The 12,751-nt window shown below is 42.3% G+C and overlaps 1 protein-coding gene across 1 annotated transcript; it reads left to right on the top strand.

Annotated features, from left to right (window-relative positions):
- Positions 1 to 591: 591 nt before the first annotated feature.
- MC4R (melanocortin 4 receptor) lies at positions 592 to 1,587 on the top strand. Its single transcript, XM_009635718.1, has one exon. It carries the CDS (start codon positions 592 to 594, stop codon positions 1,585 to 1,587), a length of 996 nt encoding a protein of 331 aa, XP_009634013.1.
- The last annotated feature ends 11,164 nt before the right edge of the window (positions 1,588 to 12,751 follow it).

Genomic DNA, 12,751 nt, shown 5'->3' with positions numbered 1-12,751 from the left:
TGAATCTACTGTGCCGTGTGATGTTTCAGAGATGCTCAGAATCAGCAGCCCCTCGACTTTCTGCAGCTCCCGAGCCCCATTGGCTGGAAGGCAAAGCAGAGGCGGAGAGTGCCCTGAATATTTTTCTCCTCCACACACCATAAAACGGGCAGCCCGCATGCACTGTCTGACAGACAAACCGGTGCTTGCAGTTTGAAATTAGTTTCTGCTCTGCAGCAGTCAGTCGGGCATTTTATGTTTGCCTCTCTTAATGGAAGGAAACAAAAAAGCCTTGCAGCATGCCAGTGAACTAAACAGGAACTGACCGTAGGGGAGAATCTGATGCAAACTTACAGACTGTTGGGACTCTGTGACATAGATCACCAAGGTAAATGTGATGTTGATCAGAAACAGCATCTGTGAGAGTGTAAACCAGTATTTTTGAGTTTGAAAGCTGATTTTGTAACAGCAAAGTGTTCTGAACTGCTGCCTGCCTCGGTGCTGGCTTATTTTTCTTTTCTTCCCAAGCTGCAAAGCCAAAGAAGGTTTTCAAAGGAATGCCAAAGAAGCAGGAGTTTTAAAAGCGGGAAGCTGAAAGGGGATCTCCATAAGATGAATTTCACCCAGCACCATGGGACGCTACAGCCTCTCCATTTCTGGAACCACAGCTACGGACTGCATGGAGGTGCCAGCGAGCCCAATGCAAAGGGCCACTCCTCGGGAGGCTGCTACGAGCAACTCTTTGTATTCCCCGAAGTGTTTGTGACTCTGGGTATCATCAGTTTGCTGGAGAACGTCTTGGTCATTGTGGCGATAGCCAAGAACAAGAACCTCCATTCGCCCATGTACTTCTTCATCTGTAGCTTGGCAGTGGCTGACATGCTAGTGAGTGTATCTAATGGATCAGAAACTATTGTCATCACTCTGCTAAACAACACAGACACAGACGCACAGAGCTTTACCATAAACATTGACAATGTCATTGACTCAGTGATTTGCAGTTCCTTGCTTGCATCAATTTGCAGTCTCCTCTCAATAGCAGTGGACAGGTACTTTACTATCTTTTACGCCCTCCAGTACCATAATATCATGACGGTGAAGCGTGTAGGGGTCATCATCACATGCATCTGGGCTGCTTGCACAGTCTCAGGCATTTTGTTCATCATTTACTCTGACAGCAGTGTTGTCATCATCTGCCTTATTAGCATGTTCTTCACTATGCTTATTCTCATGGCATCCCTCTATGTCCACATGTTCATGATGGCTCGGATGCATATCAAAAAGATTGCTGTTCTTCCAGGGACTGGCCCTATTCGCCAGGGGGCCAACATGAAAGGGGCCATCACTCTCACCATCCTGATTGGAGTTTTTGTTGTGTGCTGGGCTCCATTTTTCCTGCACCTCATTTTCTACATCTCCTGCCCCTACAACCCTTACTGTGTGTGCTTCATGTCCCATTTTAACTTCTACCTCATCCTCATCATGTGCAATTCCATCATTGATCCACTCATCTATGCATTCCGGAGTCAGGAGCTCAGGAAAACATTCAAGGAGATTATATGCTGCTGTAACCTGAGAGGGCTTTGTGATTTGCCTGGAAAATATTAAACTCAGTGGATACGTTTCTGTGTACACAACATGCAGCACAGACTTCCTAGCTTTCACATCCTCTTTCTCAGCAGAATTTGGGTTAAATCTTTAAGAGTGAGCACCTCTTTCTGTCTCCCCTCTCTCTCATCCTTGTATACCATTCACGTGTAATTCATATTTCTGTATAATGTTTGTGATATCTACAGTTTGTAATTTACTTGGCTGGAAAAAGAAGTAGCACTTCATACCAATTTGTAAGTAAGCAAATAAATGTAATGATGAATGTGAAATACTAACACACATGAGCAGCTGTATGTTCCAACTGCTGACAAAATAAATAACTTGCCTGACTTACAGTACATATTGGCTGATACTGTTCCTTATTCTGTTGAAGTAATTATAGCTATCCATTACGTTATATATAGCTTAAAATAGAGCATATGTTTCTCTATTAGTAGATTAGAGGTTCTCTGGAACGAGAAGGATGATTTTTCATAAAGGTTACTGCAGCCAGCAAGTTGTGTTCATTCATTTTGAACTCCTACTCCACAAGCAGCAATTCTGTTCTTCGTTACAGTTATTGCCTACAACAAGAAAATTTTTCAAACGCCTGCTACCCAGACAATCTAATGCTTGGGGTTTGGTTTGTTTGTTTTTCCCAGATGATAATTGCTGTATGTCTGAAGGTACCTTTTTGCAAAGTTAAAATTGCTCCCCGGAGCACCAGTTAGCCCTGGATATATTTGCCAGACTGGCATCCAGGTAGATTAGTACTGCCCTTCAGCCATAGAGCAGCTACAGTATTAACATTGACAGTGCCAGCGCCAGTGTAAAGATTCACTGAGAGTTTTACCTGATGAAGAGGGAACTTCAGTTTGAACATTCAGTCCGTCCTTGTTCTGAGGTGCTGTGGGGAACAAGGACCCCGTGTTTCAGAAGAAAATACATCCTTGTCAGAAAGAAGGTGGCCTCTGTTCTGAAGTGTGGTGTTAGCAGGTGGGGATCCGCTGCCAGGATCCTTACAGGGGAGTCAAGCCATGTGTTAATTTGGTTTGAGCACCTCAGAACACGCTGTGGAGCATCATGAGCTTTGCGGGGGCAATGCTATCACCTGGAAGGGATGCTGGCTGATGAGTCTGTAAACCCATGTTCTGTATCTGGCAGCCCTGTGTGTTATTGCTGCTTGAAGTCTGTTCACCTTTTCAGGCATCTAATTGATGTATTCTCAGTTTCATGCTAAAATGCCACTCCACAGATTATAATAGGGACTTCAGATCCCCGATTTTAGCACCTTTGGAAGTGTTTAAAGTATAAATGTGAGTACACAGGATTCCATGAAGGTGTCCCTTCACACCTGAACAAAATCAGCTTCTGTGTAAGAGCATAGAAAAATTAATCTGTTTATTACTGGAAAGCATAAAAACATAGGAGTATCTGGTAGAAGACCTTAAAAGTTCTGATTTAAAAAGTCAAAACTGAATGTAAAGAATACTTTAGGTTTTAATCCTGGATGCCTGATTTTACCAAGATGAGTAGTGAATTAGTTGGATGAGCAGTCCTATTAATTTTCATGGAAATGGTTTATTACCTCAAGCTGCTTGTTCCCTCATTAAAGACGGACATACAATGAAAAGCTATTAATGAGAGCCCAATGTTTGCTACCTGGGATTCTTCTCCCAGAAAGAAACTGATCTTTCAGTTGTGGGTAACTTTTCATGATGCTGTAAAACTGTGACAACGTTTGTTCCTCCGTCAAAGAGCATGAAGGACTTAAGGTGGGTATCAGTGTCTTTAACTTCAATTTACTTACAGGGAGAGTAAGCAAGTCATTAGACTCTGTGCATCAAAAGTCCTTTGGTAGACCAGCAGCAGAGAAATCAGGTCTCCTACATCCTACTCCTGCACTTGGGCCACTTACCTACACATTGCTTGCAACACACCCCTGTTACCTTCTCTCAGTGTTAGTAAATGATATTGCAACACCATAATGTTTGCTGTGTGGAAGATGTTGACATATATCTACTACATTAACTCTACTTATTTTCCACTGGAGGAAACTCTAAACATTTCAATAATACATCCCTACCTGGTTCCACTGGGTAGAGAATAAAAAATGCCAAAGAAGGAGGATTAGAGCTCAAGGGGAGAAAAACCTGAATGTATTTAAACTAATAGTCTAGCCAAAACCCCAATGGACTTTATCAGAGGCCTTTCCCTCTCCCACAAAACATGATGCTAGCTATGCAAAAATGCTCTGGCAATATTGCAAGAAGTTGCTGATGCCAGTTTGAACAAGACAAAAATCTCACTTGATCTTTGCTTTGCCTCACTTTCTTTAGCTATCTTAAGACTGTAAATTATGGTATTGGGCTGCAGATGTTACTTCTGTAGTCCATGGATAGAGGGGCTCCAGTGGAAAGTGGCACAAGAGCAAGATGCTACCCTAGGTTCTCTGAATGTTACCTTGGAAGTCTCTCTTTCTACCCTTAGTCTATACAAGGACCACACACCTAATTTAAACACACCTGATTTCTGAAGAGGCTGTGCTCCTGTAAATTACTTCCTGAACTCCCAGTTGATTCTTAAAACTAACAGTATCACTTCTTTTTGCAAGCCAAGGGGGAGAGAAATAACAATTAATTTGTATCATGTTGATGTGGAGGTTTTCATCAATGTTTTTCTTGTAGTTTCCAAAACCAGTGTGTATCTCTTTTGTTCTTATTTGGACTAAGACTAGCCAAGAATGTTGTGACCCCATTAAGCTCTAAATCTCATTTAGAAATCTAATTTTTTAAACTAGCTTATTCCAGAATTTTAACAAGTCTGAGCCTGTTTAGCAGCTCTTCTGTCTTTATTTTATAAAGCTAAATGTATATACATGCTTTTTTTTTAATGGAGTTTTTAATTAAAGAGGACTTTTTCATTTCATGGTATTATCTTTTAGAGTGTAATTTATTGAAATTGCTGGCAAACCTCCTACATAGATAATTTTCCTATTCCCAGATACTCTGCTCCTTCTGAGTAGCTGAATCAGTTTCTGTTTGCCTATAGCTCTGGCAGCTTTCCAGCAGAGAGTCATAGAAATTGGTGTTGTGAAAGATAAATAAGTTCATCTAGCTTGCTGGAGAGTAGGGACAGTGGAGGATTACTTTCCACACTCAATTTGCTGGAGCTTTGTTCATCTTTTTGAAACCTTCTAAGAAAATGAGATTTGTTTCTTTAAATATCTGGGACCCTAATCAATTTAGCACTTAGCTTTTTAGTCATATGAAGTAATCATAGCCCATTCCCCTGTGGCAAGGAAATGGTTTTGTGTCCACTTTACAGGTGTAAGGGTTTGCATTTTCACTTCTGCTGGAGAAAAGGGGCTAATGGATTTGCTCAGCCTCCTAGAAGTCAGTCTTTGCTTGAGCTGGGGATTGACGGTAGCTTTCTCCTCCCTTTCCCAATAACTGGCTGTAATATAACACACAAAACTTTTGAAGCAAATGCCTTTCTTCAAGAGGGACATTTCTTTATCTTTGAAGTAGTTTTTGAGCAAAGCAAAGGACTCCAAATAGCACTTAGGAGTCTGTAGTTGGTCTCAGTAGAGTGGATTTTGAATGATGATCCAAGATCCCGTTTACAACTGAAACATGTTGTCACCTGGAAGCGAGGAGAAATGCACTGATGGACTCACATGTTATTGAATGTACAGCAACAACAATCCCTTCAGTTATGACTTTAATAGTTGTACAGAGTAGACATTATTGATGTAATTCTAAAATGACTTTGTTGTTGTTAAACTGGTCCTATTCTACGACGTGTTCATCAGGGGCTCATTCATCCTCAAGCTGAATTCTGGTGAAGAAGAATCTTTAGTCCTGATGTTATTTATAATATACTGTATTGCTTATAGGCTTCAATAAAAATTGCAGTCTCAATCCCGCTGGATGGAGCTCTGAGAAAATGTACCTTTAAGGATGAAATCTTCACTGTTTGTCCAGAAATTATTTTGGATTTTGAATTAATATTCTGATCCCGACAATCTTATCTCAAGTATCCTTCTCTTTGGATGAAATACTTCTCTCACTTATAAAAAAGGGAGACTTCACAAGTCACAGGAACTGTCTACTGTTACTACAGATACTCACCATCATATAAGCCAGGTTATGAATTGACCATGTTTGGGTTTTTTTGTTTCAAATGATTCTGTTGTCCTAGCTGTTTTTTATAGTTTTACCCACTCTATTCATAGAAGAAGAGATTTTCAGATTTGTGGATTAAAAATCACCCCCCTCAAGTTTGTAATGTAAATGTATTCTTCAGTTCTGCTTTTACCCATTTCTTCCCTTGCAAATATTGTTCATTTGTTTAAATTGTTCTCTTTCACGCTTGGTATATTTCTATATTTCTATTGCATTGGGTTTGCATGGCAAGGTTTAGGTAGCAGGGGGGCTACAGGGGTGGCTTCTGTGAGAAGCTGCCAGAAATTTTCTCTATGTCCAATAGAGCCAACACCAGCCGGGTCCAAGACAGACCTGCTGCTGGCCAAGGCCAAGCCAGTTAGTGACAGTAGTAGCACCTCTGGGATAACATATTTAAGAAATGGGGAAAAAAAAGTGTGCAATTTGCAGCTGGAGAGAGGGGTGAGAATATGTGAGAGGAACAGCCCTGCAAACACCAAGGTCAGGGAAGCAGGAAAGGGAGGATGTTCTCCAGGCACCAGAGATTCCCCTGCAGCCCGTGGTGAAGACCACAGTGAGGCCGGCTGTCCCCCTGCAGCCCATGCAGGTCCAAGGTGGAGCAGATATCCACCTGTGATCTGGGGACCAGGTGGGTGCCCGAAGGAGGCTGTGACCCCGTGGGAAGCCCATGCTGGAGTAGGCTCCTGGTAGGGCCTGTGAACCCATGGAAAGAGGAGCCCACACTGGAGCAGGCTTGCTGGCCAGGCTTGTGACCCCATGGGGGACCCACACTGGAGCAGTCTGTGCCTGAGGGACTGCAGTCCATGGAGCCTGTGATCTGGGGACCAGGTGGGTGCCCGAAGGAGGCTGTGACCCCGTGGGAAGCCCATGCTGGAGTAGGCTCCTGGTAGGGCCTGTGAACCCATGGAAAGAGGAGCCCACACTGGAGCAGGCTTGCTGGCCAGGCTTGTGACCCCATGGGGGACCCACACTGGAGCAGTCTGTGCCTGAGGGACTGCAGTCCATGGAGAGGATGGACCCACACTGGAGCAGTTCATGAAGAACTCCAGCATGTGGGAGCGACCCACATTGGAGAAGTTCATGGAGGACTGTCTGCCATGGAAGGGAACCCAAGCTGGAGCAGGGGCAGAGTGTGAGGACTCCTCCCCCTGAGAAAGAAGGAGCAGCAGGGACAATATGTGATGAACTGACCCCAACCCCTATTCCCCGTTCCCCTTGTGCTACTGTGGGGGAAGAGGTAGAGAAAATCAAGAGTGAAGTTGAGCCTGGGAAGAATGGAGGGAAAGGTGGTTTAAGATTCAATTTTTATTTCTCAGTATCCTACTCTGATTTGATTGGTAATAAATTAAACTGATTTCCCCAAGTCGAGCCTGTTTTGCCCATGACGGTAATTGCTAAGTGATCTCTCCCTGTCCTTATCTTGACCCAGAAGCATTTCATTACATTTTCTCTCCCCTGTCCATCTGAGGAGGGGAGCGATAGAGCAGCTTTGGTGAGCACGTGGCATCCAGCCAGGGTCAGCCCACCCCATGCATATTTCTGGACTGCCATCAGTCTGAGTCCTCCGAGTCATCCCCTGCCTGTGCGGTGGGTTTGCCTTTGGCCAACAGCGAAAAAACCCACGCAGCTGCTCACTCACTCCTTGCCTTAATAGGGCAAGGGGAGAAAATAGGAAGAAGAGGAACAAGAAATCTCATGGGTCTGGATGAAGACCCTGCTGCCCCTGCAGCTTCCTTCCCTCCCCCCCACCCTTAACACCTGGGCACCTGCACTGGGTACAACATGGTGGGGAGCAATACTGTAAGCGACGTTTCAGGTGAAGTCCCTTTGCTCTGTACATTTTAGTTCAGTTCCACAGAAAACTCCACACCGAAATTATTTGCCTCTTTCATGTTCATAGCCTTGGTGTGTCTCTGGGTTTTTTTTCCCCTGCAATGAACTAATCAACCCAAAATGTTCCCCTCTTGGGCTCTTTCCTCCTGAAGAGCTCTCACTGTAGAGCTTCAAAACCTGTTATTAGCTTCTGAATTAATGACTTTGAACAACGTACTGATGAATCCCATCCTATTTCTATTATTTCAATCCCCAGAATGATCCACTTTCCCTAACTCATTTTCAGATAGTCCTTTCTGTGGAAATTGCAGCCAGCCTTTTACCACCAAGATCCGACCCTGGCATGTCCCTCTTGACACAGACCTGCAGGACCCACAGGTCAGGATGCAGCCTTTGCTGGCCATGTAAACAGGGATCCATTGTAAATCTTGCATATTTTGTGCCCTGCATCAATAAAAAATAATTTATATAGATTTCCAGGTGTCAAAAAGAAAACTGAAAAGCATATAGGTGTGCAATTTGCCATACTTAACTGGTTTTGAAACAAACACATTATACCTTATTAGAGCTTTATTCTTTGTAAAAGGCAGTGGGTGAGTAACAAACAGAAGTCCAAATACATTTGGAGCCAGTATCAGCAGAGCATAAACAAAACACTTTATTCACGCAGTAATCGGCAGCAACCATTTTGAAGTGCAGAGGAATGAAAACATATTGTAAAGATAATGTTTGCTATAAAAATATCTTCTCTTGAGGTAACTTCTCTGTGCAGTTCTGAGATTTATTCTCATGCTAAGACAGGTCATGCAGAGTTCAGCATACTCCCCTCAAGTACATCATAAAAAAAAAACCAAACCAAACCAAACCAGCAAGCTTTTAAAAGTTGTATTCAGTACAGCCTGAAGGCTGATTTATTTAAAAAAAAAAAAAAATCAAACTTGGTTTTCCCCTTGAAATGGGAGACAAAAGAAGGGGTCTGATTTTTTTTTTTTTTTTTTTTTTTTTTTAAATTACTACTATTGAGGTAATAGCTTTCCACAATTTCCCAATTTTGGCTGGGCCAAGGGAGTCTGAAAACTTTCTGGAAAGTAGGAATCGTCCAGAGGTTCAAGTGCCTGTGCACAAACCTGCCAAGTTCTGCTTGACTAGTGTTTTTTTGCCTTACAGCATTGAAAGTCATCTTACAGTGTATACCATACATTATCACTGATGCTTCTAACTAAGTGGATACACGTACAGCCACAGTAAAATGGGAAAACAACCTGTCTGTGCATGAGAACAAATACAAATTTCTGAAAGAAATGTTGTGATTGACCGCATAGAACTGAAATGGTCATTGTGCTTTAGACCATATAAATTGACTGCATGTAGATGCTGAAAAACAAGACCGTGGGCACTAACAGGACTAAGATTTCTTTTCTTTCAAATAATTGTTATTTTTTGATTTTTCTGTGGGAGTAAAATCAATGAGGTGAATAAGATGCTGTCTTATTAAATGAAGTTTAGTTAGAAAGAGGCTTTTCGAGGCAGGGTGTAGGATTGGTGCCTTAGTTTTAATGAGCCAAACATCATTTTCTGAAGGAAAACCAATTTCTCAGACAGAAAAAGTTGCAAACAGGTCATAGACCAGTGATATATTTGGACTGTCTTACTATAAAATCAACAGATATAAGTACCTGCTGAATATTGTACTTTAGACCTGGACTTCTGCTTTTTCATTCTTTTCAATTACTGTGACTAGTGAATTAACTCTGATCCTAACAGTTTAAGGGGGACGTCCATAAAAAGATGTATGCCAGGGAAAAGATAGATAAGGAGCAAACTCTTTCTCCCAACAGAAGCAATAGGGGACACTACATGGAGCTGATTCAAGCCGGATTCAGAAGATGTGATGGAAGCTGGCTGTAGACTTGGGGAACTTACTGCCAAAGAAAGCTGTGGATGCTAAAGGTGTACATGGTTTCAAGGAAGGACTGCCCAAATTGTTGGGAGAGAAATCCTATGGGTGTTACTAACGGGACACATCCACAAAAAGCTCAGAAAGTCTATGAGCTGTAAACAGAGATGGGAGAAGTATTATGGAGCAGTGCCATACACACTTACTGCCTTTCCTAGCCAGTTTAAAGGCATACTCTTCCTGTTGGTTTCCCACTTAGGGAAGCATTCTTAACGAAATGAAATGTCACCTTCCATCACCTAAAAAAAAAAAAAAAAAAAAACAAAAAAGAAAAGGTGAGGTGGAGGTGTAAATACACAGACCTGGGAAAAGCCAAATGATTGTTGGAAATAACAAATAAAGAATGGTGGAAGGGTGAGGACCAATGGATCAAAAATGTAAATCGCGTTGGACTGGAGAGAAACACAGAGCAGAGTACCCTGACTGTGCCTACCACTCCCTTAGGTTACCCAATGTAGTTAAGGATGATGCCAAATGACATTTTAGCCAGAGATGTGACTGGGGAACAGAAGGAACAGAAACAGGCTGTACCATCACCAGGTCACCACCATCAGGTTTCCTCCTCTAGTGCTGAGGAAAACCAGCATGGTGAGAAGATTGGCAAGAATGTGGCTTGTGGGGACTTGGATGGCCACTGCTTGAGGTAGGATAGCTTCACATTAACCCCATATGGATGATGCCATACCCTGATATAGGACAGCAATGGCTGTTCTCAGAAGCTGCTTTCCTACAGGAATCACCTGCTGTCCTGATATGGAGCTGCTTGGGAGATGAGGCTGGTGGCCAGTTTGCTTGCATATGTCTTAAGGTATGCAGGCATATTTTATGTAGGCAGCAAAAAATACATAAAACAATGTGTGTGTGTGTATGTGCATGTCTCTTTGGTCAGTAACCCCCTCCCCAGCTTCTTCTGGGGGAAGTGCTGCAGCCTGGAAGTAACCAGATGCCCAAAGGATTGCTGTGGGTTTCCCCTGTGGCTGCCTTCACCCCAGTGAGATCTAGACTCATTGTCACTTCTGCTCTTCTCCCTGGACATCGCTGCTCCTGGGGACAGCTCACTTGCATTCTGGGCTACCTGATCACCTTCCCTCCTCTTGCTAGGCCTCCTGAACTCCAAGTTTATATCCTTCCTAACTGGGGTGTATGCACATCTCCTCTCTCAAGTTGTCTTCTCATCCAAATGAGCGATCTTTTCCCCATAAATAATCCACAACTGTGGCAGTACTTTTTTACATGCTAGAAATATTAAAGCAGTTAGTGACACTTCCTTTTATCTGTATTATCACTGGGCATTTGAGTTTGCAGTCACAGAGATACATTGGGAAGAGCTGCCACTCCAAATTTATATATTCAAACACTACCAGCATAAGCCACCTGTCACTGAATTAATTACATTTGGTGAATGGTTTTGATGTTTCATCAGTCATGGAGCTTGATCTTAAACATGGAAAGCTCAGCTCGCCTGCCATCTTCATCTATATTTTGCTTCAACCTTGAGATTGCTATTCAAATATTGGGATGCTCAAGGGATATAGCTTTAGATGCTCAATGGAAAAGCTTAGTTTTTTCCAAACTGGGTTTGGTTTTTAACTGTCATTTAGAAGGATGGTCTGAGCTCAGGAAATCCCAAGGAGAGATGCTCAGGGAGATGAGCGCTTCTCTGGGGATCTGGGTATACAAAGAAAAGCAGAGTTTGGAATTTGTCTCCTGAGGTAGAGCCTTCCGCTCCCACATGGTATTGTGGATACAGCAGCATAGCCAGTGAGCACCGTGTGAAACATTGTGAAAATGTGTCTTCATAGGGCCTCAGCTTTCCTGCAGGCTGTAGGAAGAAGAGATAGAACACATTCACAGCCTTTCTTACCTTTTTATCTTGCCCTAAGAAATAAGGAACTAATTTTTTGTGGAGCAATATAATTTACTGAAAAATCATTAAGACCATATTTAAGGCAGAAGAACTTTGAGCTCCTCTCGGGCTATATTTTTTGCTTTCTGAGATTTAGTTTCTTAACCTGAGTATTTTCTCATCCTCATTCCCCTAAATAATACCAGTTAAACTTCCTGAGTTACTGTATCTGCTGCCTGATGCAAGAATTAAAAATGCAGACAGAAAGTATGATGTGTCTTTGGCGTCCCTCTCTTCTGTTGCAGTGCCTTTACTGATGACAGGGAAATCTCAGCTGTAAACATTAATTTCCTAATGATGACAACAGGGGTGAGAAAAGACTCATTTGTATGCACTTTCCCCCTCATTTTCTGGTTAATAGGCATCATACGTCTTGTAATACAGACTTTATAACCTCTTTTTCAATGAAAGACCAACCTCAAAAAGACTGGATGCAATTTAGGGAAAAAATCAACTAAACCCCAAGTCAGCTCAATAATATTACTTATTTAAATCTGACACCTACTCAGGCTCCAAGTGAACTATCTAGCTGTACAGGAAGTAGTGACCAGATGGCTCCAACTTCAGCTTATAACACCATTTTGAGGAGAGGACATTCTGTGACATAATTTTATGAAAGAAAGCTTGAAGGCAACACAAGGAGGTAATACTTGGTATATCTTTCAAAACAGAGAAACTCTTTTTTCCTTATTAGATGCTGAGACTGCAGAGTGCAGGTTCTGCACTTTTGCATTTGGTTTTTCTTTTTCCTTTTATTAGCTGAGATTCTCAAAAGGCTTTAAGTACCCTGGAAACTTCTAATTAGAAGGGTAAAGACAGATCTGAGAGGGAAGCATTTTTGTAGGCTGGGTAGCTCTACCTTGGAACTCTTGAAGTGTTGAGCAGAAAAATCTTTGTACCTGATAAATCTTGCCTAATAATGAATTTCTCTAGATGTTTTATTCTCACTGGTTCAAAATGGGTGTTCAGGAGCATTAATATGAGTAACAGCAGTTGCAGAGGAAAGAAGAGATTTATAAATGCCAGATGTTTTTATGTTAGCTGTTAACTGCAACATATGATGCACTGTCGTGGTTTAACCCCGCTGGCAACTAAGCACCACGCAGCGCTCGCTCACTCCCCCTCCACCCCCTCAGTGGGATGGGGGAGAGAATCAGAGAAAAGGAAAAAAAAGTAAGACCCGTGGATTGAGATAGAGACAGTTTAATAAGAGAGTAACAATAGTGATAATAATAATAGTAAGAGAATATACAGAATATATATAAAACAAGTGATGCACAATGCAATTGCTCACCACCC

The sequence above is a fragment of the Egretta garzetta genome, unplaced genomic scaffold, assembly GCF_000687185.1.
Source record: "Egretta garzetta isolate BGI_Z169 unplaced genomic scaffold, ASM68718v1 scaffold463, whole genome shotgun sequence".
Classification (NCBI taxonomy): domain Eukaryota; kingdom Metazoa; phylum Chordata; class Aves; order Pelecaniformes; family Ardeidae; genus Egretta; species Egretta garzetta.
The sequence above is the reverse complement of the archived record's forward strand: the minus strand, read 5'-3'. Positions and strand labels throughout refer to the sequence as shown.